The sequence below is a fragment of the Somniosus microcephalus genome, chromosome 16, assembly GCF_052327205.1.
Source record: "Somniosus microcephalus isolate GS21.2 chromosome 16, FLI_Smic_1.0, whole genome shotgun sequence".
Classification (NCBI taxonomy): Eukaryota; Metazoa; Chordata; class Chondrichthyes; order Squaliformes; family Somniosidae; genus Somniosus; species Somniosus microcephalus.
Window position 1 is genome coordinate 66,784,983 of NC_141002.1, and position 27,121 is coordinate 66,812,103.

General features: G+C 42.7%; 1 protein-coding gene across 1 annotated transcript in view; it reads left to right on the top strand.

The window, feature by feature from the left end:
- Positions 1 to 26,683, top strand: part of cftr (CF transmembrane conductance regulator) — a 178,303-nt gene extending 151,620 nt beyond the window's left edge. Inside the window, exons 17-27 of the mRNA XM_086009187.1 lie at positions 381 to 646; positions 3,588 to 3,667; positions 5,346 to 5,496; positions 7,581 to 7,808; positions 11,416 to 11,516; positions 17,599 to 17,835; positions 19,892 to 20,047; positions 20,578 to 20,667; positions 23,205 to 23,377; positions 23,795 to 23,900; positions 24,609 to 26,683. Coding sequence (XP_085865313.1) covers positions 381 to 646; positions 3,588 to 3,667; positions 5,346 to 5,496; positions 7,581 to 7,808; positions 11,416 to 11,516; positions 17,599 to 17,835; positions 19,892 to 20,047; positions 20,578 to 20,667; positions 23,205 to 23,377; positions 23,795 to 23,900; positions 24,609 to 24,815 — 1,795 coding nt within the window. The 3' untranslated portion in view covers positions 24,816 to 26,683. The remainder of the gene's footprint in view (positions 1 to 380; positions 647 to 3,587; positions 3,668 to 5,345; positions 5,497 to 7,580; positions 7,809 to 11,415; positions 11,517 to 17,598; positions 17,836 to 19,891; positions 20,048 to 20,577; positions 20,668 to 23,204; positions 23,378 to 23,794; positions 23,901 to 24,608) is intronic.
- The last annotated feature ends 438 nt before the right edge of the window (positions 26,684 to 27,121 follow it).

Genomic DNA, 27,121 nt, shown 5'->3' on the forward strand with positions numbered 1-27,121 from the left:
TTGATGGCACTGTCGATGACACCTTCCATCACTTTGCTGATGATTGAGAGTAGACTGATGGGACGGGTTGGATTTCTCCAGCTTTTTGTAGACAGGACATACCTGGGCAGTTTTCCACATTGTCGGATAGATGCCAGTGTTGTAGCTGGTGTAGTTTTAGCCATCCTTGAGTAGTAAATTGTGCATTTTTAGCAGTAAATGGATTTAGGCTGAATCAACCCAAACTAAGTTGCAACTCTTGGGCTGTTCCCTCTTCACTATTTCAAACTGAATACAGCAAAAAGCTGATAGGTACAAAAGGAGTTATTCATATTCAGCAGTCTTTCAAGCAAAAAAAAAGTACATCTTTCTCAGATATTGTTTATGTTTGATTATTTCAGATTAGCAGAAGACACTGGCTCACCAACAAATGAGACCTCAACAGACCTCTCCCATCTTTCTGTGTTTTCTAAATTTATTACCAATGGCAGCCATTATTATATATTTTACATCTATGTGGGACTTGCAGACAGCTTCCTTGCACTTGGTGTTATTCGAGGACTGCCTCTGGTTCATACCCTTGTTACTGTCTCCAAGGACCTGCATAAACAAATGCTGCACTCAGTTCTCCAAGGGCCTATGACGGCATTCAACAAAATGAAAGCAGGTAATAGCTTTATGTAATAACTCATGGTTATAAGCATCAGCTCCATTTTGGAGGTAAGGTTTGGATTTTATTTATCAGAATTTTGTTCAATGGAGTATGAAAATGAAGAGAGATACTCCTTCGATGAGAGCTTGTTGATATCCATGGAAGTCTGACCTACATACATGTGCTATACTGTGCCGAGAGAAAAATACCAGGCTAGCCCTTAATGTGTTTGTGGGCATGTTATTTTCACCACAGTGAGTGTCATTGTTTTAGTGTGCTGTTTTACTTGGTATACAACACATGCATCATTGATATTTAAATTAATTCACTTTATCATACTGAATCATGCTGGATTTTAAGGAAAAGTTCAGTGAGATCTACTGCACAAAATTTCAAATTATCTTTACTTCTTATAGAATTTTTATAGTAACTTTTAAATGAAGCAAGAATTGTCAAATGTTGCTTTGCGGTCAAATTTTAAGACTGTGTCAATGAAGTAATTTGCTGTCGTTCCCCTCTAGTTTTCATACTGGCAAAATAAAAATAATTAAATGACATCAAAGGAAATTTGTGCCAGCAGAACAGGATTAAAAATTGGGCTCTATACTCTTAACAGGTTAACTTGGCAATAACTTTAAGAAACTGAGTATTTGATTTGATGGATTGAATTTGATTATTAGAAGATAAAGCCCAGCTAAAACTAACTATGTTTACCACATAAATCTACCAATGTCTAGAGGGCAGAACCCAAGATAAAGGACATGTAAATGAAATATAAAGTAAAGCTGCTACAAGTGTCATACTGACTTGCAAGACTGCCGTTTATTTCTGTGATCTGGGATTAAACTGAAGAGGAGTTAAGGTTGAAAGCTATAGCAATTTAAATCATTCTGGAGTGAAAGTGCATTCAAAATTAGAATGCATAAATCTACATTTAACAGAAAGCACATTATCGAGTGGCAATGTGGGGGACCTCTGTACTGCCTATGACGTGTATCTTATCTGACCTGGGTGAATTTGTAACTATAGTTGAATCTGACAGACACAGGCCATAAAATCCAGTGATAAGTAGCACCTTTCTACAGGCTTTTATGACATGGCGGGGTGGGGAGTGTAATTTATGGAGTAGTGGGAGCAATCTTTTGCTATCTGGCTGCCCATTGTAAAAGCGGAAGCGCACGTCAACCCAAGCACCCCACCCACCCGCCCCTTCAACCACCGTCTGCCTCACCTGTGACAGAGACTGTAGGTCCCGCATTGGACTCATCAGGCACCGGAATTCTCATTTTTAATGTGCAAGCAAGTCATCCTCGGTCCCGAGAGACTGCCTAAGAAGAAGTAAAAGTCAGATAGAAACATTGCAGCTGCACAGCCAGAATAATGTTAAAGCAGTCATCCTAGAATCTTGAAGTCAAATTCCCAAGACAGTCCATTTAATAACTTATTGAGTAACTCAATCCTAAAAGTAACAGAAAATCTTGAACACTTTACGTAAAATGTGAACATTTACATGTTACTGTTATTTCTAGGTGAAATTGTTGGGTTGGCTTTTGATTTAAAACTGTACTGAGCATTGGAAGATGAAAAATTGGGGAACCTTGCAACATTCAAATCAACAATTTTCTGTAATAGAAATAAATGGGAAATAGTCTCCAAAGGAATACTATATGTAGATCAGCATTTCATTCCTATAGGAAAGTACTTGACCTCTGGTCAACTGTCACCCAAAACACTGGAAAGACAAAAGCATGAATCCATATCTGCTTGTCATCTGCCTCCATATGGTGCCTTTCTTAGATGGCCTAGCTTAGTTCAGTAGCTCAGAAGATAGGATGCACTGACCTCTATGCAGTTTCTGTAATCCAGTGGAGCGAAGCATGGACCAGGAACCTCTCCTCACAAAATGGATCCGTATGTTCCAACAGTTTGAAATCATCTTTCACAGTTCTAGAACCTTTCAGTATAAAAACCGAGCAGGAGGCATCTCTTACATGTTTTATATTCAGTTGTCCAGCTATTATTTTATATCAGAAACAATTAGAGGCTAACACAGCAAAATCCAACTAGATTATACCTACATTAAAATGGTTTGTTGACCATACAATCTGAAACATTTAGGTGCATACTATAGTTTTCTCTTTAGAGACAGATATTTTTTCCTTTGTATTTCTTTCATATAAAGCCTAAAGTAAAGGGGAGCTATGCATTAGCTACCCTAGGAAAGCGGAACATCAAAATCATACTCATTGGTAATACTGAATTAAATGTTGCAAAATGGTTCACCTATGTGGATAGTATGTTGTCAAATGATGCACTTTCATCTGAGTCAGAAGGTTGTGGATTCAAGCCCCATTCCAGACGCTAGCTGTATTGAGGGGATGCTGCATTGTTGGAGGTGCTGACTTTTAGATTAAACATTAAACTCCCATCCTGTCTGCCTGCTCAAGTGGTTGTAAAAGATCCTATGGCACTATTTGAGGAACAACAGAGAACTCGCACCGTGTTCTGATCAACATTTCTCCCTTAACTAACAACACCAAAAATAAATGATCTGATCATTCATTCATTTGTTGTTTGCAATACCTTGCTGTGCACAAATTGGCTGCTGTTTTTGCCTACATAACAATGTAGATGCAGGGGAACCAACTTAGCATCTGTACAAAGTGTAAAATAAACTTTCCACTAGTACAGCTGTAATGCCACCACATTGAAAGTGAACCCATAAACATTTAGATGCAATGGAAGGGTTTGTGTTGACACTTCTTCCCTTGGGCAAGATAGTTTTCTTGCCCTAATCTTCTTTGATGGAAATGTGTGCATAGCCATAGTATTTAAAACAGCCAGAATAAAATAGAAACATTCTGTTAATTTCAGGACAACACAATAATAATTATTTCTTGCTTATTAAAGATCGTTGTGTCAGAGACTCTTTATATATATTTTCTTTAATTTGCAGGCAGAATTCTAAATCGATTCATCAAAGATACTGCCATAATAGATGACATGCTGCCACTCACCATCTTTGACTTTGTGCAGGTCAGAGAATTTATGATGAACTTCTTTCTAATTTCTTATTAATTTCTATGTGGAAAATTAGTTTTATATCTAGAACATGTGTGCCGTTCTGGGCGCGGTAGTTTGTACGGTTATGTTATTTGACTAGTAAGCCAGAGGCCTAGACTAATAATCCGGAGAACGTGAGTTCAAATCCCACCAGGGGAATTTAAGAATTTGAATTCAGTTTAAAAAATCTGAAACAAAAAGCTGGTATCAATAAAAGTGACCATGAAGCTGTCAGATTGTCATAAAACCCCAACTGTATCACTAATTTTCCTTAGGGAAGGAAATCTGTCATCCTTACCCGGTCTGGCCTATATGTGGAATTCTCTACCACAGAAGGCTGTGGAGGCCAAGTCACTGAATATATTTAAGAAGGAGATAGATAGATTTCTAGACACAAAAGGCATCAAGGGGTATGGGGAGAGAGCGGGAATATGGTATTGAGATAGAGGATCAGCCATGATCATATTGAATGGCGGAGCAGGCTCGAAGGGACGAATGGCCTACTCCTGCTCCTATTTTTCTGTTTCTATGTGACTTCAGTCCTACATGAATGTGGTTGACTCTTAACTGCCCTCTGAAGTGACCTAGCAAGCCATTCAGTTGTGTTAAACCTCTGCAAAGAATAACAAGAATCACCACATGGGCAGCACCATGTTTAAGAGTTCTCTAAACCAAGCTACTGAGAAACCCACACAAGATTATATTCTGTTAGCCTGATATGGAGTGCGCGCACTCTCCATGTTATGAGGCAACCCACTTAACTAAGTGCAGAAAGCTTTGGCAAAGGCTGACAGCAGCAAAAAGTCAGGACTCCAAACTACCAAAATCTCCAATAATATCCCAAATGCAGTCTTGGTGGGTTTTTCACTGCCATAACATGCATATCACTTGCCCCTTTCCACCTAAAAGGAAAGAAGAAAATAAAAAGACAGACGACAGGGAAGAATTAAAGGTAGAGAAGAGAACGAGAGACACAGAAGCAGAAGAGGAGGGACAGAGAGAATCGGCAACACGGAGAAATCAGAGGCAGGAAAGAGAATGAGCATATTCTCTGACATAACATGTGCAATGCACTTGCGGTCGACTAGTAATATATAAGACTGAACACATGTTTTATCTGGGTGGTCTGTTGAAAGCAAGGAGACTAACATAGAGCTGATGATTAATGCTTGGGACATTACATGAAACACTTGCATATTAATGAATGGATGGATTCTGTGATTCTGTTTTAGAATTCCTAAAACAGAGTTTATTATGAGTGCCTGCATGCACATGCAGCACCCTGGAGTGGGAGAACACAAGTTTCATTTTCATGCCACTGATTTTTCAATTTTAACTGCACGGTTATGGACAGAATCTGTGAGGAAGCCAGGAGCCTTCTCACAGGAGGAAGGCGAATATTGGACAAGGAGTCTTCATTAAATCAAACCTAGATTACCTTTTTGGGTAAGGGCAGTATTACCAGAGATATGGGAGGGAGAAGGCTGTCCACTCTGCCTCTTGGACCCAGGTGGTGTCTGATCTCTGAGGACCACCAAAGGAGGAAAACTAGGGGAAAATCCAAACTATTTGACCCATATTATTTGTACAAGATGTTAGTTTTGGTTAATGACATGCTATAAGTTTAATGGTTTTTGCATTCCATTTACAGTTGATACTGATTGTTGTGGGGGCTATCTGTGTGGTATCTGTGTTACAACCCTACACTCTGTTGGCTGCAATTCCCGTGGCAGTCATTTTCATTATGTTGAGGGCCTACTTCCTCCGTACATCACAGCAGCTGAAGCAGCTGGAATCTGAAGGTAAGCACAGATCGAGCAGATGCTAACCTCTCATTCAGAAGCATTATTCCGTGATAATGAATCATAAAACAAAATCACTGCATGATGGAGTCTGTCTCTTTTAGGACTCCAGGACTTGAATCCAGCGACCCTTAGATCGGTATTTGGCTATTATACTAGACACAAGACCAGTTTTCGGTTGCTGATCGTTCTGATCAGTAGTATATCACCATAAAAGGGGGAGAGCCATGCAATGAACTGGAAGATTTGTAACTTCAGCTCTGTATAATTTACCTGCGCTCTGTCTCTTGGAAATAAAAAGGAACCAACTGGAAGATCCAATTTTCTACGGGGTGATGTGTCCATTCATTACAATGTTAACATTTTATCCTACGGTAATATTTTGAGTGTATTTTCTATTAAAAAAAAGGGCCCAGTTAATATTCCATGATTTTTCTGTATGAATCTTGGAATTTGTTTTACATCAGAATGATTCAATAATTGCTTTTACATTTTACCTGATAGTGCTGAGCCAGTTGTGAACATATTGCAGCACCTATTCTATTCATCTTAATCTCTTCTACGATCAATTCTATATGTATGTGACTTGCAACACCCTGATACAATGAAAATACTGCAAATAAACAGAGGTAACCCAGTTTTATAGCCACTGGAGAGGGAGGAGACTTGTTTCTCATCAGCCTGTGTAGGATTTGAATTTAGGACCTAGATATGGAAGTGTCCTATTCCCCTGGACAGCCCCAATCACCTTAAAGTTTTCCATATATATATTATATATACACACACACATATATTGCTCATAATTCTGCTACTTTTATTTCCAGCTGGTACACTTCACAGTTAAGGTACTCTATTCCCCACACCCAATTAATTCTGATATTAATTGCTCGTCAGACACAGGGGTGAATTTCCTTGTGGCTTTCAGTAGATCAGCAGTGCATAAACGGTGCAGAAAATTATTTTTGGCAGGAAAATCAGGCAGAAGCTATGAAAATGCTTTATGATCTTTCCTGGGAGCTGCCCGCCCAAGTTCTGGCTGATCTAATTTGCATATATCAAAATGACACAGCAGTTTCAAGCTATAGTGCAAGATGTCAAGTTCGAGCCCCCTTTAACCAGAGTGCACCGTGATGGGTTAGTTGTTCAAGATTTAAGAGGGTGAAGGAATAGAAGAAAGAGAGAGTCCAGTCTAGGTAAGGAATAAAAAAGAGCGAGTCCAGTGTCCTACCTTGCCTTCCCTGGTGAAGTTATTTACTTTTTTTTCAGCACTGGTCTGCAGTCCTGCGGTTCAGTATTAGTACCACCTCTGCAGATGTGTAGGAACACTATCACTTCCAAGTTCCCCTCCAAGTCACACACCATCCTAACTTGGACATATATTTCCATTCCTTCACTGTCGCTGGATCGAATTCCTCAAACTTCCTACTTAATAGCATTTTGGGATGACCTTCACCATATAGGCAGCAGCACCACCCTCTCAAGGGAAACTAAGGATAGGCAATATATGCCAACCTTTCTAGCGACATCCATATTCAGAGAATAAATAAAATTAAAATATCCAGGTGTCTGCGCCTCCTTAATTCTATTTCATCGAAGAAGGCTAGGAGGTCCGAATCTGTGTTCTTCTTCTGTTCCTGGATACCACGCCTTGCTCAGTTTGGCTATTTACTTCAGAGGGTCCTGCTGTAGGCATTCTTGTAAAGTATGATAAAAATATTAATGAGACGTGCAGTGAAGTTATCTGAGGGCCGGGTGAGTGAGCCAAACACTTACCTGGTTGCCCCACAGTCTGGTGCTGAAGTGTGCCGACTGTGAAGTCTTTTCAAAGGCTGCATTCTGATACACTTCAGCCGTGTACACTCACTTTAAATGGGATTTAAGTCAATCATTCCTTCAGTGGTTATGCAAATGAGTTGACCTGGTAAACTGTGTAAGTATCTCTCCTGATCACCAGCGGGTGCAAAAAATTTTTAATAGTAGAACAGCAAAATAGCGCGGGGAAATTCTCCCCCATAGTCTTAGCTCTAACCCACCATTGGAGGTCACGTTAATAACAATATCTGTTTACCTCTGCTTGGTTACAGCTCGCAGCCCTATTTTCAGCCATCTCATCACATCCTTGAGAGGACTGTGGACAGTAAGAGCATTTGGCCGACAGTCTTACTTTGAAACACTTTTTCACAAGGCTTTGAACCTCCATACTGCAAACTGGTTTCTCTACCTCTCAACACTGCGTTGGTTTCAGATGAGGATTGACATTGTATTTGTCCTCTTCTTTATTGCAGTTACTTTCATCGCCATAGCAACACACAGTAAGTTTGTTGAGATAAAAAGAAAACATATGCAGCACATCCATCAGCACCAAAGAGTAATGATTGGTTAATGTTTCAGGTGTGGACCTTTCATCAGAAGCCCTTGTGACCATTTATCCAAACTTAATTGATGTAATTGTCCTTTATCATTCTTGTATAATTAAAACAATAACTCAATGTTAATAAATGTTATTGGAATCTAATAGCTAGAAGAGCCACTTCTTCTTAGTCCTTAAATTCCTTACTACAACCTTTTTAAATAATGCATGCATACTAGTAAATACTGGCCTCAAAAATCCACAGGGTAGCACATCCTGGTGTACTCTTTTGGTGCACACAAAAACAAATAAACTGTAACTTAACTTAAAACATTAAAGGAAATTTAATAAATCAAATTAAAATTCTATTCCCGGGAGTGATGACGCACTCCAGTCACTCCGGTGCCCACCGGTCGCGGAAGGCCTCGAGCGTGCTGGTGGACACCGTGTGCTCCATCTCCAGGGCCACCCGGGCGTGAACATGGCCACGGAAGAGAGGCAGGCAGTCGAGCCAAACGACCCCCTCGACCGCCCGTTGCCTGGACCAGTTGATGGCCACTTTGGCCAGGCTCAGGAGCAGTCCCGCGAGGAGGTCCCCTACCCTGCCCGCTCCCCTCCAATGATCAGGAGCGTGGGACTGAAGTGCAGCCAAAAATCGAGGGGCAGCCCCTTCAGATAATGGAAGAGGGGCTGCAACCTCTCACACTCCATATAAACGTGAAACACGGACTCCCCCAAGCCACAGAAAACACATCTTGGTGCAAGTACTGAGATGCGCCGCCCCGATGCCTGCCTTCTGACCCTCCCCAAGTTTGTGGGGTTAGGAGGAGGTCCCACGTTTTAAATGTCTTTAGTGAGCTAGGGGTGCAACCTATGCCAAAGTGGCTGGAAAGTCCAGTTAGAGTCCCAATGCTAGTGGAGACATTCTGCAGTCCCTCCCCCCAGAAACAGCTTAGAGTTAACCCTGTGGGCCCCATTATAAAGGGGCCACCATTAAATCATTACATCTTTTTAATCTTTGGGGTCCAGGCCATAATCATGGAGGGCTGGCCCTACATTAATCCATTGGTTGCCAAGTAGCACCAACCATACGCCAGATCCCAAACACAGCTCTATGGAATGAGAACTCTGTCATTTGGAGTCCCCACCCCAGCGCTGCTTCCCTTGCATCGATGGCCTTATAAGGGGTAGGGTAGCTCTACCACCATAAGGCCATCCTGGAAACTTGGGTGCAAAGCTGGATCCCGGCCTTGTTTCTGGTTGTTCCAGTGGAGTCTCACCAAGTTACGGTCATGAATTTTCAGAAACATTAATTATTTCTCTTATTTTTTTTCATGTGTATAAAATACTAGTAAATGGAGTTAGGTGCCGCCTGAAATTTTTCACCATATTCTGTACATATTATACATATCATTTTGTTGCTTAAAGTGGTTGTTTGGACCATTATGCTTACCTTCATATGTAAATAAGGGTTGAATATGGCTGGTTCAATAAATACTGCAACAAGGCTTTAACAACAACTTAACTTGCATGTATAGAATGATACCGAGAATGATACAGCACAGATGGAGGCCATTCGGCCCATTGTGCCTATCGCGCATTTAACGTAGTTAAACAACCCGAGGTGCTTCACAGAAGCGTATTCAGACAAAAAAAACAAGGCAAACAGGAGATATTGGGCGGAATTTTAATGGGAGGGCTCCAAGGTGGTTGGGAAACCCGGGAGAACAGGTTTCCCGCAGGCACTGCCAAATTTAACGGCAGGGCCTGATTTGCATGGGAAGCCTCTGGTTCCCACCTGCAGCCAGCCAGATTGAGAGGCTGGCTGGCTCTGGGCGGGTAGGCCTGTGGCGCTCAGCCACACAGAGGAGGGGAGGGAGGAATCGCTTGGGGGTCGGGGGCCGGCCAGAGAAGCGGGGTCGGGCCAGCCGGAGGAAAACAGGCGGGTCTGAAAAGATTGTGATCATGCCGCTCACCAGCTGGAGGAGTGGGGTGGCGGTGGTCCGGTGGCCGGAGGAGCAGTGGGGTTGAGACCGTCGTGGGCCGGCCGTGACCAGCATGGGGTGGGTGGGGGCTGGTGGTCGGGTGAGGATCGGGGGCCAGAAGGCCTGGGGGGTGGATTGGAGTTCTCATGGTGGGGGGAGGCCTGGGGGGATTGATCGAAGGCCTGGGGGTGGGGGATTGGAGGCCTGGGGGCGGGGGAGGCCTGGGGGCGGGGGATTGGAGGCCTGGGGGCAGGGGACTGGAGGCCTGGGGGCAGGGGAGGCCTGGGGGCGGGGGAGGCCTGGGGGCGGGGGATTGGAGGCCTGGGGGCGGGGGATTGGAGGCCTGGGGGTGGGGGAGGCCTGGGGGTGGGGGATTGGAGGCCTGGGGGTGGGGGATTGGAGGCCTGGGGGCGGGGGAGGCCTGGGGGCGGGGGAGGCCTGGGGGTGGGGGATTGGAGGCCTGGGGGCGGGGGAGGCCTGGGGGCAGGGGACTGGAGGCCTGGGGGCAGGGGAGGCCTGGGGGCGGGGGATTGGAGGCCTGGGGCCGGGGGATTGGAGGCCTGGGGGCAGGGGACTGGAGGCCTGGGGGCAGGGGAGGCCTGGGGGAGGCCTGGGGGCGGGGGATTGGAGGCCTGGGGGTGAGGGATTGGAGGCCTGGGGGCAGGGGAGGCCTGGGGGCGGGGGATTGGAGGCCTGGGGGTGGGGGATTGGAGGCCTGGGGGTGGGGGAGGCCTGGGGGCGGGGGATTGGAGGCCTGGGGCCGGGGGATCGAAGGCCTGGGGGCAGGGGAGGCCTGGGGGCCTGGGGGCGGGGGATTGGAGACCTGGGGGTGGGGGATTGGAGGCCTGGGGGTGGGGGATTGGAGGCCTGGGGGCAGGGGACTGGAGGCCTGGGGGCGGGGGAGGCCTGGGGGTGGGGGATTGGAGGCCTGGGGGCAGGGGACTGGAGGCCTGAGGGGGGGGGATGCCTGGGGGTGGGGGATTGGAGGCCTGGGGGGTGGGGGGGGGTGATTGGAGTTCTCGTGGCGGGGGGAGACTTGGGGGGGATGATCAGAGGCCTCGTTGTGGGGCGTCTCCGATCGCGGGGGTGGGTTAGGCAAGGACCCTGGATTCAGGAGGTAAGTGTAAAGGCACTTTCCTCCTGGATGCAGCAGTCCTCGCCTTGCGGTAGTTGGTGGGTTTCACGAGGTGTGCAAAACCCAACCAGCTACGGTTAAACAGAAAATGAAGGTTAAAGAAGAGGCTTCCAGCCTCATTATAATATTTAAATAAACGTCCCACCTCCTGGGAGCGGGTTGGTTGCCCGCTGCCTGGGCTGCTTCCGTTAAAATGGGAAGTGGGCAGGTTGGAGATGGGTTCAGGTTGGGGTTCACAATTTTAACACGTTAACTACCCCCACGCTCCTAACCCACTCATTTTTTTTAGGTTAAAATTCCCCCCCACTAGGAGGGGTGACTAACACCTTGGTTAGCAAGGTAGATTTGAAGATAGGTCTTAAAGGAGGAAAGAGCGGTGGAGAGGCGGAGAGGTTTAGGCAGTGAATTCCAGAGTTTTATGAATTTACAAATCAAATTGTTTTCTTTAGATGTCGGGGAAGGACAAGTTGGAATTATCCTCACCTTAGCAATGAACATCACAAGTACTCTGCAGTGGGCTGTCAATTCAAGCATAGACGTGGATGGTCTGGTAAAGAATATTCATAATGTGCTCTAGTTTTTAGATATGCTTGATGATTCATGAAGTAATCGCATTATATAATGCACCGATCAAATGATAGGTATGATGATCCATTGACCAGGTTCTATGGAAAGATTTGTTTACTATATGTTACTGCTGAAAATCTAAAATACATGTGAATACACAGTAGAAACACATGCTCAGTAGACTTATTTTAAGATTATGGTAAAAAATGGCAACATTATAGACATCAAGCAAGGCCTAGTGCCTCTCCATAGGGAGAGAAAATCATTGACATTCATACCAGGGTTAGACTTGTGTACATCTCAGTAACTGGTTCAGAGTGATACTGGGGAATGCCTGAGTAAAGATCACCCATACACCTACCCAAGGATGATGTGTAGCACAGACAAAATAGAAAAGGGAAGAAAAGAAAAACGCCCTTTGAATATAAAAGAGGACATCACACTCTGACAAAAAATTGTCAAATTCTACGGAATATAATTAAGAGATGAGCCGATTCTACAAAATCGGTTACCTATTATCACGTGAAGGCAGTGAGACAGACAACAATTAGCTATAAAATTAATTGTATTGAGCTGCTCTTGATGAGTTGGTCAGCTGTACGTTGGTTTGAATTGATGATACTGTTGAGTCTGTGCTTACAAATGTAATAACTGGACACAGACAACAGAATACTTAAACAGGTCTTTAGTACTGAGGGTCAGGGCTGAACTGAAATACAATTTGCTCCACAGGGTTTATATACCGGTGTGGTCACCACCGGTACTACAATATACAGGAGTCATCAGAAAGTAGTCCATCACCTTAAGGTAGTCTCTTAAGGTGGTACAGGTTACATACACTACAATTCCTCCCCTTTTAGCTTAACAGTGTACACCCCAATTTAAACATAACATGGATAACATATATACAACTTTCATACAAAACTGTTCAAAGATTCAGTCTCTGAGGAGGCCTCCTGATCCGGGCCGGATAACGCCTTTCAGGGGTCTCTGGTTCTCGTTGCTGGGGTGACTCATCCATTTGATCTCTTATGGATTGAACATCATCATGTACGTTCGAGTCTGAGGTAGATGCTACAGGCTCAATAACTTCTTCAACTGGTGTCTCTGCCATAGACATGGGGTCGACCCTTGTCCTCGATTCCACAAGTTGGTCAGCATGACGTCGTATTACGTTCCCACCAACGTCTACCGTGTACATCAAGGGTCCTTGTCGGGCACGAATTGTTCCGGATTGCCATTTATCATTCCTATAGTCCCTGGCCAACACTGGTTGTCCTATTTCGAAACTCCGAGTGGCCTTGTTATTTACGTGCTGGAATTGTTTGTTTTCGACTTCCCTACGCACATTGGGTTTTAACAAATCCAACTGGGACCGCAACCTCCTGTTATAGAACATTATGGCAGGGCTTTGATTTGTCACTGCATGCGTGGCGTTTCGATATGCCATCAGGAAATTGTCCACCTTGTGTTGTAGTGGAATATTGTCTTCGCTCATGGCCTTTATCGCCTTTTTGAACATTTGTACAAATCTCTCGGCCAACCCATTGGTAGCCGGATGATATGGGGCAGATGTATAGTGTTTCACCCCATTCTTTTTCATGTATTTCTGGAATTCTTCTGACACGAACTGTGGTCCGTTGTCTGAACATATTTGTTCTGGCAACCCATTCCTTGCAAATATGGTTCTTAGAACTGTGATCGTCTTTTCAGAGGTAGTGGTCGACATCTTAATCACTTCTGGCCATTTAGAATGTGCGTCTACCGCTATCAAAAACATGGAATCCATGAATGGACCTGCAAAGTCGATATGCACACGTTGCCATGGGGTTGAAGGCCATTCCCACGGATGCAGCGGTGCAATTGGAGGTGCGTTTTGAACTTTTTGGCACCCTGAGCAGCTTTTAGTCAGATCCTCTATTTGTTTGTCGATACCTGGCCACCACACATAAGCCCTAGCAAGGCCTTTCATCTTGACTCCCCCCAGATGATCTTCATGCAGTTCCTTCAGAGCTCTCTCCCTTAATTTAGGAGGAATAATCACCCTTGTTCCATACATCAATGTTCCTTGACAGACGGACAGCTGTTCTCGCCTGGCTGAGAATGCCGGTAACAGTGGTTCGCCATGTGCTGGCCATCCCTTCACTGTCAAATCGTAGACCCGAGACAGTGTCGGGTCGTTTCGGGTCTCTCTCTCAATACTCGCATTGGTGACTGGTAAGCATTCGATGATGGTCGAGTGAAATATCTCGACAGGGTCAACTGCCGGTGCCTCTTCCGCTGTAGGTAGTGGCAGGCGCGACGGCCCATCAGCATTACCATGTTGCTTTGTACCTTTGAATTCGATATCATATTGATGTGCCCCTAGGAAAAGGGACCATCTCTGAAGCCTCTGCGCCATCATAACCGGAACACCCTTCTTAGGGTTAAAAATGGAAACCAACGGCTGGTGATCTGTCAGCAGCGTAAACCTTTGGCCTTGCAGGTAATGGTTAAATTTCTTAACTCCCCACACGAGGCTGAGAGCCTCCCTATCTATCTGAGCATAGTTGCGCTCTGCGGAGGTCAATGATCTGGATGCGAATGTGACTGGCCTTTCCAAGCCATTTGGCAACTTATGTGAGAGCACTGCCCCGATACCATATGGAGAAGCATCACAAGCTAAACGAATAGGCAGCGTTGGGTTAAAGTGAGCCAACACTTCCTTAGAGGTGATCAGTGCCTTGCTTTTTTGAAAAGCCCGCTTACAGTCCTCGCTCCACTTCCATGGTACTCCCATTTGCAAAAGAGTGTTCAGCGGGTATAACACCGTGGATAAATTTGGAAGAAACTTGTGGTAATAGTTAATCAACCCAAGGAACGACCTCAACTGGGATACATTTTCCGGAGCGGGAGCTTTCACAACAGCTTCGATCTTGTCAGGTGACTTATGAAGCCCCTCCTGGTCAATGACGTGGCCGCAGTACGAGATTCGCTTCTGAAAGAACTCACATTTCTGGCGATTAACTCTGAGTCCATATTCTTTCAATCTGGTGAGCACCTGCTCCAAATTCGCGAGGTGTTCCTTATCATCATCTCCTGTAATCAGAATGTCGTCCAGGTAGCATTGTGTGCCTGGAATTCCCTGTAATACCTGCTCCATGGCCCTTTGCCAAATCGCTGGAGCCGATGCCACTCCAAAAACCAGTCTATTATACCGATATAAGCCCTTATGTGTGTTGATCATGAGATACTGGCGTGACGCTTCATCAACCTCCATCTGTAGGTACGCCTGCGCCAGGTCTATCTTGGTGAAGTGTTTCCCGCCAGACAGCAAAGCGAAGATATCCTCAATCCGCGGAAGCGGATATTGCACCGTGTGAAGAACCGGATTAACAGTGATCTTAAAATCGCCACAGATGCGAACCTTCCCAGGTTCCCCCGGCTTGTTGCTCAATGAACGCTTCATGACGGGAACAATGGATGTGGCCCATTCGCTCCAGTCCACCTTTGACAGTACTCCTGAACGTTCTAGCCCTTCCAGCTCTGCTTCCACAGCAGGTCGTATCGCATAAGGTACCGGTCTGGCTTTGAAAAATTTTGGGTTTGCATGTTCTTCAACCTTGATGTTTGCCGTAATTCCTTTCAGTGTTCCCAGTCCCTGTTGGAACACCTCCTTAGCATCGTCCAATATCTTGGACAGTCGTTTAGGTTTGATGTCGTCCTCTTTACAGGAATCTACAGTCAGTGCTTGTATGGAATGCCAGTCCATATTTATTCTCCGGATCCATTCCCGTCCCAGTAGTGGCGGACCTCCCTCAGGTAACACATACAAGTCCATTCCCTGACTTTCTTTACCATTGTAGACCACCTTTACCTTTATCTTTCCGATGGGGTATACTCTTTGCCCCGTGTATGTTTTCAATACAATCTCCATATCCCTCAGGGGAATGTGTGAGAATAACTTTTTGTAATCTTGCTTATTCATGACCGTTAATGCCGATCCAGTGTCCAATTCCATCTTCACTTGGACTCCTGCTATCCGAAGCATGACCCAGATAGTTTGGTGGTCTGCTGTGTTACCCACATTATATATTTTTAGACAACCCAGTTCCTTACTGCTGGAGTCTGAATCCGTCTTCTGTTCATCCAAACTGTTCTCTGTCACCTTGTGTACTTTTTTGTACTTCTCCTGCGGCGACTTTTTGTTGCTGGTCTTCTTTCCTGACCGGCATACTCTCGCTATGTGATCAAGCTTGCCACATTGCCTGCATTCTTTATCTTTGAACCAGCACTGGTTCTGATCATGCGTTGTCCTTCCGCAACGATAGCAATTTACTGCGCCCAATGCCATTTCATTGGTGCTGAATTCCGATGGCCTTTGCTGCATTTCTGCAGTGCCTCGTGCTGCTGCCTCGTGCGATGCTGCAATGCTGAAAGCTTTGTCCAGCGTAAGATCCTTTTCCTCTAGCAGTCGCTTCTGGGTTCCTTCCTTTAGTAGCCCACACACGAACTTATCTCTCAGAGCGTCTGCTAGTCCTGTACCGAACTGACAGTACTTTGATAACTTGCGCAGTTCGATTAAGAATTCAGCGTTGCTTTCCTCTTTAAGCTGAATTCTTTTGTAAAATTTAAATCGTTCCGCTATCAGCAGCGGTGTGGGGTTTAAATGCTCTTGCAGGATAGTAACAATCTCCGCGAAACTCTTTCCTACCGGTTTATCTGGTGTTACAAGGTGCCTTAATAACCTGTACGTCTTCGTACCCATCGAGTTTAATAGGGTTAGTGCTTTCTTATCCGCCGGTACCTCATTCGCTGTACAGTAAACGTCAACGCGTTCCACATAAGTGGCCCAATCTTCTACATCGCTATCAAAAGCAGTGATGTTACCCGTTTTTGGCATCCTTGTTGAGTTTCCTTTATTTTATTTTATTTTTCAAAATGGCGGCTTCTCGCGCTTGGCGGCTTTTCCCGCGCTTGTCTTCTTCCCCCGCCGACTAAAATGGCGATTACCGCGCTGTTGCCGTTCTCGCCTCCCAGCGGTCCTTTATTTCCCCCGACGCTGCTGCTCTTGTTCCCCGCCGCTCCCGCGGTCCTCGTGGACATCAACGCTTTTCTGGCTGCTGCGCGTCTCTGCCCCGATTGCAGTCCGGCCCCTGACACCGGCTGCGGTCGTGTTCTCCGCCCTTTCTTCGTTTTCCCTCCCCTTCTCCCACTGACAACTCGGCCGACTTCCCCTCCGTGCCGCTCGATCGGGCTTACCCGCCGCTGTCGTAGAAGGAATGATCACTGCCTGTTGCTGATGGTGGACTTCGTGGCCAGCAAACCAAACCGGGTTCCCGATGGCCTCCCGTGCGATGCAGTGCTCAGCAGGATGATGAGGGCGGATGCCCCTTTTCGACGCCCGTTCTGAGGACGAAGCTTCCTTGGATGCAAAACTGCCGCTAGGTACGATCAGACTCGTCGCCACTGTTGAGTCTGTGCTTTCAAATGTAATAACTGGACACAGACAACAGAGTACTTAAACAGGTCTTTAGTAACTGAGGGTCAGGGCTGAACTGAAATACAATTTGCTCCACAGGGTTTATATACCGGTGTGGTCACCACCGGTACTACAATGTACAGGAGCCATCAGAAAGTAGTCCATCACCTTAAGGTAGTCTCTTAAGGTGGTACAGGTTACATACACTACAGACACCATTTGTAACAAAAAGCTTTAGTTAACTCATGACCATGTGTGTTAAAAGTTCTAACTGAGAGGTTCAAAGTCAAGAACTTTCAGCCTTTAATGTATGAGCCATCATGATTCATTACTGTCAAATGGTTCTTAAGAACTGACCATTTACATTCCTCAGACTCACCAAGTTGTACTTTATCTGCCATTGCATACCTGTTTATAATGCATTACAGCATGTACAATATCAATTATAAACCCAAAAAATAAAATTTGCCAAACTATTGAATTTGAATGAATTTAAATTTTGCAAGTTTAAAAAGTGGTCAGTCATAATTGAGAACCAATGAAATCAGTGGAACCCTTAAGCTTGTACACCTATAATGACCCTTAATAATGTTCTTGCCTTCAGATGAGGTCTGTAAGTCGTGTTTTTAAATACATTGACATACCCCCAGAAGGCTCTGAAACCAAGAACCGACATAATGCCAACAACCCATCGGATGTGCTTGTAATTGAAAACAAGCACCTAACCAAAGAGTGGCCATCTGGAGGGCAAATGATGGTGAACAACCTCACAGCCAAGTATACCAATGATGGGCGTGCAGTGCTGCAGGACCTTTCCTTCTCAGTAAATGCAGGACAAAGGGTAAGGCAGTAGATATATCCATTACAATGCAAGAATGCTGTCTTAAACCAGTGTTCTTTCACAGAATCATAGAAACTTATATCACAGAAGGAGGCCATTCGGCCCATCGTGCCTATGCTGGCTCTTTGAAAGAGCAGTCATGCTTAGTCCCACATCCAGCTTTTTATCCATAACCCTGTAAGCTCCCCTGTAAATACCTGTCCAACTCCCTTTTAAAATTATTTATAGAATCAGCTTCCATCACTTTTTCAGGTAGAACATTCCCGATCCCGACAAATCTCTGAGTGAAAAAATTCTCCTCATCTCCCATCTAGATCGTTTGCCAATAATTTTGAATCTATAACCTTTAGTTATTGATCTACTCCCTCTCATCACCTTGAAAACCTCTATTAGGTCATCTATTAACCTTCTCTGTTCCTAGGAGAACAGTCCTAACCTTTCCAAATTTCATATCATCTGCAAACTTTATAATGCTGTTCCCTACACCCAAGTCTAGAATTGCAAAGAGTAATGGATCCAAAACTGACCCTTGGGGAACACCAGTGCAAATTATATTATGCAAACCACCTCCCAGTCTGAAAACATCCATCCACCATCACCCTTTGCTTCCTGTCACTGAGCCAATTTTGTATCCATACTGCCACTTTCCCATTAATTCCATGGGCTTCCATCTTTTTAATAAACCTCCTGTGTAGCATTTTGTCGACTGTCTCCCGAAAGTCCATATGTATAACATCTACTTTCTCTGTTACCTCATCAAAGAATTCAATCAAGTTAGTCAGACATGATTTACCTTTAAAAAATCCATGCTGGCTCGCCCTGATTAATCCATGCCTTTCCAAATGAAAGTTTATTTTGTCCCTGATAGTGGTTTCCAATAACTTCCCCACCACCGATGTTGGGCTGACTGGCCTGTAGTTTCCTGGTTTAGCCCTCTCCCCTTTCTTGAATAGTGGTGTAACATTAGCAACCCTCCAGTCCTTTGGCACTACTCTTGTATCCAATGACGTTTGAAAGATTGTGACCAATTCCTCTGCTATCTCTACCTTTGCTTCTTTTAGCAACCTAGGATACATTCCATCTGGACCAGGTGACTTACCAACTTTCAGTAATGCTAATCTTTTTAGTACTTCTTCTCTATCTATTACTATCCTGTCCATAACTTCCCTCAATTGTTCCCCCAATTTTTAGATTTGTTTTGAACATTGGGAGAACTCATCAGTATCAGCTCCTGAAAAGATGCACAGGAAAATGGCATTGCAAATTAATGAAACAAAATTATGTTTTATTCCCTGAAATTAGGCATAGATGATTGATTGTGACTACAACCTGATAGCCAGATGGAAAGTGTCTGGAAAATTATTTAAACATTTTTATTGAATAAAATTGCCAGGGAAAAGCAGTTGGTTCACTGCAGGTACGACACTAGATATCCAAAAATAATAATTTTAAAATGTTAACTCTTTTGAAATATTGGGCACATATTTTAACATTTTTAATAATTCCACGGACATTTCAAAACACTGATGTCCTTCTAGCATTAATCCTTCAACTCAGAGCTGACTACGTTCACTTCTGTTCACTTTGAATAGGCTTTCTATAGGATTTCACTGGCAGTTCTTTTTGACTCCTTCGAAACAGTCGGAGGCCAGCAGACTCCCTTAGGGTTCTCAAGTAATTTAGGCTGCTTTTATGCAGTTTATATGCAGCCATGTTGAAAACCTGATGCAAGTTGCGAGTTCCAGCATTAGAATCATTGGGAAGTCATTTCAGATAAATACCTTCAATAAACAGGCATAAGTCTGTTTTATTTTAAAACCTAATGCCACCTGTAAGCAAAAGGCTCCAAAATGTTTACTTGCAGCAGTTATTTGCAATAACAGTTGTTCAATGAGTCACTTCTGAGATACTGAAAACTAATGCAAATCATTTGCTCTGCAACAAAAATGTATTTGCGTTTCTTCCATATCATACTTAACGTTTCAAATGCATCCAGTCCATTCCAGGTGTTGGTTTAGTTTTGTTATTAAGCACTGTGCTCTGGATACAATAACAGGTTGGACTGCTCGGACGGACAGGTGCTGGGAAAAGCACATTACTTTCTGCTCTTTTGCGTCTCTTGTCTACTGAAGGGGAAATACAGATTGATGGGATTTCCTGGAATTCAGTCTCTTTGCAAAAGTGGAGGAAAGCATTTGGTGTCATCCCACAGGTAATGTATTGAAACATGCAGACAGCTGCAAAGACTTTTGAATGGGAGACATGCAGGAATTCCAATACTCTGTACAGCACATCAGTGATGGCCCCTTATTGATTTTCTTTCACAAATGTGAATACAATAATATTGGATATGTTAGCATGATTTAGACTAGACTGGGGATAAAGATTAAAGCATAAATTGGAAGAGGTTTTTGTATTCAAGGAGAAAATTTGAATGATTTTCCTTACGTAATAGTTGTTTCAAGAATGTGGGATTTTCATCAACTTCCAGTACATGCCCTATCTAACATGCATTTAAAACTGTAGAACAATGTAAGCATTTGGCGCATGAACCCAGCTGGTGCTATGCTATGATCAGGCCTGTATGTGTGCCTAAACAACAGAGGAGGAACCGAATGGCCTTCTGTTTTTCCTACCTTCTCATCCTGTGATGACATATTGATGATGATGTCCATCAGAACTGTAATAAACTTGTACAATGTCCCTCAGAAAACAACTGTCATTCAATATTCCACCTTACAGAAAGTCTTTGTGTTCTCTGGGACCTTCCGGAAGAACCTGGATCCTTATGAACAGTGGAGTGATGAGGAGATCTGGAAAGTCACTGAAGAGGTAAACCATAAATCACATTATTGGGTGATAATTATACATACAGTGCATCATTCATTATCCTGGATGAACTGAAACAACTGTGATATCAATATGCCCAATTTCATAATAAATAATTGTAATTTGATTGAATTTTCTCAGGCTATAAATAATGTTCTTTACATCAAGTTAAAAAATCTATTCCAAAGCTCATTGCATGATTACTTTGCACTCTGCATATATCAGCTGTGTTTGCATTGAGCAGTGGGTTTTATTGAGTGGGTGAATTCAATCTCTCTGCTGTAGATTGAATTCTTCTCAGAATAACATCAAAGTCAGTGTTCTTAATCCAGCACTATTTTTTTGTTTCCTAATGCAATTTTTAAAAAAAGCAAAGTGCTTTGATTTTCTCCCAATCCCTAATGAAGGCCTTGACTCTTTGCTGGGACACAATTCCATGGGTATTATCCAGCAACTCACCCAAATGATCAGTGTTCATTTTTGACTCTTGACAATGTCTACTGGCAAGCTATTTTCCACTTTGGGGCATCATAGCTGAGTCCAATCCTGTTCTCGTGCGGAAACCTATACATGTGCATTTCCAGCGGGGTTGTTGAACAACAATAATTAGTGGGAGTCCTGGCTGATTTTTCTCTCTAGCCCAGGGATGCTGAGGCCATACCTACTGCTATCCTGGCTGAGAATAGGTAACTCAACACAGACCAGGGATCAAGCATGAAACTTTCCTGGTCCATATGGCTGAGCTACTCACTGGATAATGAATTATCTCATGGCAGAAATTTCCGTGTAAATAATGTATTTGCTTATCACAACATAGCTTGATAAGATCCAAATCTCATTGTAAAAAGCAGATTTAAATTTGTCAGTTTTCATATGAAAAATACAGTGGAATTAAAAACAGGTTAAAGTTCTGTAAAACATCAGCTTAGTTTGTTATTTTCGGATACTTGTACATTCACATGGGGCATGAACAGGAAGGAAGGTTAGATTTCATAAGAATGAAAATGTGTTGCAAAAAATTATTAATGAATTATTGATTAGATGCTAAGTTGGTTCAATGCCCCAAATATTCCGGTCACTACGGGTGGGTATGCGCTGTGTACCCACCCATAGGGACACCGGAAATGCCGGTTTTAGGCATGCACAGCGCATGCGCTGAAAACCGGCATTTCCGATCTGTCAAGAATGCTCTTGACAGATCCTCCACCTGCCCTGGAGAAGGGCCTCTGCGGGCAGATAGTTCCGCTTTTTGGAGACCCTCTGCCTGCAGAAAACCCTTACAATTCTTACGTCTGGTAAAAGCAGGCATAAGACCTGCTTTTACCACGATAAGAATTGAAAAAAGTTTTTTTTTTAATTCACTGATTTATCATTTAAAAATACTTTTAAAAAGGGAAGTTTATTTTTAGCCCCGTAAAAAACTTTAATTATCTTTTTCAAAAAATTAAATTTTTGTTTAAAATACTTAATTTATTGTAATTTCAAGTCATTTTAAAAATGTGATTTAAAAAAAAAAATTATTTAAAGTTTTACTATGTTTTTGGGGGTGATCTCCATTCATATATTTGACAGGTTTTCCTGTCAAGTGTATGAAGGGAGATTCCCTTTTTTGATTGGCTCCCCATGGCCCACGTGATCCCAGGGACGCTGCGAACTACATGCGCCCCTGGGATACGTGGGCCCTGCGCACTTGGAGAGGCCCAGGATCGGAAGCGCATGCGTCCCGGGAGCCCTCAGGCAAGGGCGTAGATTTGTCCAGATCGCAGGCCTCCGCGGGAGACCTGCGATCGGAAAATACGGCTAATATTGTGTGTGAAAATGTCAAAAATCATCCACTACTCTACTAGTGACTAATAAATGTTGGTGTTTAAAATATCAATTGCTGATAGTAAGTCAATTAAGTGAGTGCAAAAGTAGAAAGAGAGAAATGAGGACATGCAGTTAGAAGAAGGGACTCACACCCTTAGTGCCAGTGGAGCAAAAACAAATGAGTAACAAAGGAATGATCACAATGATTTGACACAAATGATTCAATAATTTTCTTAAGAGTATTAATGCAATGTAGTGCCATGCAGTGTCAAATATTTTAACGTTATGAGATTGGGTGCACTTGACCATTATTAGTCTATACCATTACAATCTGCTTTTGTGGATTTGGGAGTAGAACTGCGACTGGATCCTGATTCTGGCAGCAGAAGTGAGCTTAACCGTGGCAAGGAGCTCAATCATGGCATGAAGCGCATGAACACTCATGCATTTTTCCTTTAAAGTTTGCAATTATCTCTCCTGCCAACTGATTTACTTTGTTGTTATACACAAAATTCCATAGGATAAATGGAGCATAATATAGATAATCCCTATGAAGGAAACTATAGATCACCATAACGATCAGAGAGGACAGTGAAATATAAATTAATCTTCTTTGAATTAAAGGGATCCATTCAGATTCCATATGAATTTCCCATGGTTCTACCTGTTGCAATCTAAGCTTACAGCAGGCTCCACAGATTGGTTTACTGATGCTAATTATATTTCTGTAGGTTGGCTTGAAATCAATGATTGAACAATTTCCAGACAATCTTAACTTTGTTTTGGTGGATGGTGGCTATATCCTCAGCAATGGCCACAAACAACTCATGTGTTTGGCTCGATCCATTCTCAGCAAGGCCAAAATCCTACTTCTGGATGAACCTACTGCTCATCTGGACCCTGTGTAAGTTTGAACTACAGAGTGTGAATAGGCTGAAACAATGGTGACTAGAAGTAGCTGATGGACTCTGAAAAGACAACAAATAATAAACATTCTTCTTGAACACTTGAAGATAATATATGAATGGTTAGAATACCAAACTTGATACTCTGCTTTTGAAAAACATACATTTTATACCATTATTATTTCCAATTTCATTTTGTAGTTTTCTAATTGATAACTGATATGAAGCATATGCAGAGTGCTGTATAGAACTAATAGTATATAGATGAATGATAATTCTCAAATGGTTACAGCTATTATTTGATATCAGATCTATTGCTAGTAAGAGATTGATCACTTATTCAAAATTTAATATTATAAGATGAGTTTATAAAATGAAAAATGGCAATCTAAATTTTCTGTTCTTTTTTGCAACAGAACATTCCAAATCATAAGGAAAACTCTTAAACGTACATTTTCAAACTGCACTGTTATACTCTCAGAACACAGAGTGGAAGCTCTCCTTGATTGCCAGCAATTTCTGGTAGGTCTTTCTGTTTGTCTTCTGTCCCTTGTGTCTGGCATGGATGACATTTTTACATGAAGCAGGGTGTACAGCATGTATAGAAGCAGAGGTGGAGTAGTTCTTGGCAGAAACAGGGAAATCTGGCTTAAATATTAGACCTCTGTTGTAAAGAAAGGGAAGGATATCACTACTGATATTTATCAGATCACTGCTAAAGATAGGAAACAAAATTGGATGCAGTACACTTTCCTGAAAGACTTGTGCATTAGTCTAGTTATCAGACCAACATTTTTATCACCACCTAAAGCTTGTGTCTTCTAAGGCAGTTGTAATTCACAAGTTCACCTGATATGCCACAAAAGATCAACTTCTCAACAAGACCTCTTTTGTGATCTCTTCAATGGACAAATAGGCTGCCAAAAAGTGCTGTTTTAAATTAAATAAATCATTTCTTTAAACAAATCTTGTGATACAATGATGAGGGCTCTTCACTCTCCCATCCCAGAGGCAGTGTGTATCCTTGTTTACCAATGCTTTTCACATTTTTTGGTCATTGTAACAAAGAATCAGTTGAAAGTGTTGTTAGTAAAATTTTATATTGGACTTTACACTAATCAATTAAGACCTTGTAAAAGTTAATACTAAACCAGAATTAAATTTAATTGAAGATAACCTGTGATAGACTCTATTGTCTAACAGCTGATCATGTGTTTAATTTTGTTTTAGGTCATTGAGGGATGTTCAGTTAAACAGTTTGATGCTCTGCAGAAGCTTTTAACTGAAGCAAGCCTTTTCAAGCAGGTCTTTGGACATTTGGACCGTGCAAAGCTATTTACAGCTCACAGAAGGAACTCAAGCAAGAGGAAAACACGACCAAAAATAAGTGCCTTACAGGAGGAGGCAGAGGAAGACCTTCAAGAAACAAGGTTATAAAACTCCAAAGAACAAAATGAACAAAATACTATTGAAGATATTAAAAGCAGTTCCAAACAGAGAACTGTGACAGCTGTATCTACAGCACAGAACTCTTCATTACTCTTAGAAACTGCTAGCTAAATAAAGGTACCCTGATCAAGGCTTTCATCCAACCCTCAAGTATTTTTGGGGTCAAGAGTGTAATTGTATATTTGGATTGAAGTTAATCCACATTATATAGTGGATGGCTCCACATGGGACCAAATGTAGTAAGTCTGACACAACTCTATTGGCTCAGCAAAGCTCTATTGAAATTAAGGGCTCCTCTGGTGATGATTAAGATCCAACTGTCTTCCACTGCAGCCAATACAGGAGCTTTTGTCAGTCGCCAGTGTGGTGACATCACTGTCACAGTCATAGTTTTTAGGGGATGTTTATGGCAGTGGACAAGTCACTGTCGGCACCCAACTACGAGTCTTACACTTGCACACAGTATTTGCTGATGGTGCACTATGATATTCATTTATGTGCCACACCACATAACTAAGCATGAGAAGGGTCGAAAGGTTTGCAACAGAGGGGATGTATTGTAAAGTTTTTCTTCTTTGTGTTGCTCTAAGCCTTGTATTTAAATAGTAATTCAGAAAGAAATGTGTAGAAGGCTTGCGATAATCTTGTATTTTTTGAACATTTATTCCAAATTATTGACCCTGCCAGGGCTATGGTAGCATTTTGCATCAATATGAAAATACAAAATTAGAATTTTTATATTTATTCAGTGATTATTAGAGAGTATTCTGTAGTCATCCAACCCCCTTGCAAAAAAAGGCATAAACAATTTACATTCTCCAATATATCTAATTTTGCAGAAAGTATTTTTTTATTTGTTCTCGGGATGTGGGTGTCGCTGGCAAGGCCAGCATTTATTGCCCATCCCTAATTGTCCTTGAGAAGGTGGTGGTGAGTCTTCTTCCTGAATCGCTGCAGTCCGTTTGGTGAAGGTGCTCCCACAATGTTGTTCGGTAGGAAGTCCCAGGATTTTGACCTAGCGACCATGAAGAAACGGTGATATATTTCCAAGCCAGGATGGTGTGTCACTTGGAGGAGAACATGGAGGTGATGGTGTTCCCATGCACCCGCTGCCTTTGTCCTTCTAGGTAATAGTGGTCGCAGGAGCTGTTTTACGGTAGAAAATATTTAAAATTTTCTACTCAAATTAAAATGGAGTAATGGTTACTCATCCTCCTGTTTTTTAGCTGTTCCACTGAAGGAAAATGAGCTGTGTCATAAACTGAGACGGTGGCTGTGTGACAGACATGTGGGAGACAAAAGCCTTTTGTTGGGAAAATGTCTCCACTCATTTAATACAAAATTATTTTTACACTTCAAGCCTAATCTTTAACAGCAATAACTTTTTTATATATTTTATTACCTTTGGACATTTATAATCTTAAGTTGTGTTCAGTATTTAAAAAGGAAAAAATACTTAATCTCTTGCACTGTAAACAATTGTATACTTTTTATATAACTTTGATCAATATTTTAAAAATAACTCATGGTTTCTTAATGCTAGGAATTCTCCAAGTAAAGTTGGCATTGGAATTCAAATAGTACTGTAAACTATTTAATGCAAAGAATAATTTGTTTTTCAATTCTTCTATTAAACTTAGAATTGCCTACACATTGGGCTTAATGCAAATATGTTAGAAATAAGGAAATAACCATTAGTTTTGTTTGAAGTTACTTCTGTTACTGTGTGACCAACACATTCTGCAAAATTCAAGTCTAAGTAATTAGTATATGTTTGGAACTTTAATCACTTTGAAGAGATACTAGTGTTTATGTGAAACAAAAATTCTATGCATAATAAAAATGCTCCAATGACACATATGCTACATAACCTGTCTCATTTTAACTCTGGAGTAACTGTGCAAATCACAGCTGATTCTCATTCTTCAAGCTCTGTATATATAGACTGCGCTAAATTCGGCTCCGTAGCACCCAGTTTTTCGACGCTATGGGTGCCGTTTTGAGTCCAAAATGATGTCCACATTCTGGTGCCATTTTGGTGAGGTTGTTAGCGTGGGCACTGGGAGCGTACACCGTAAGTATGCAGAGTAGGCAGATCATGATGACAGTCAGCGTGTAACGCTGATTTGATACTACCGCTGTCATTTTGGACTTCAGCGCTGCAGCTAATGCTCTCTATTAAACACCGTACGAAGGGCCCATCGAGGCACTCATCGTTACCGCCTTACGAGCGGCAACCCCAACTGTCTCATCCTACTCTCTCAATGACCTTCCCTCCCAGCGCGCTCACTGGG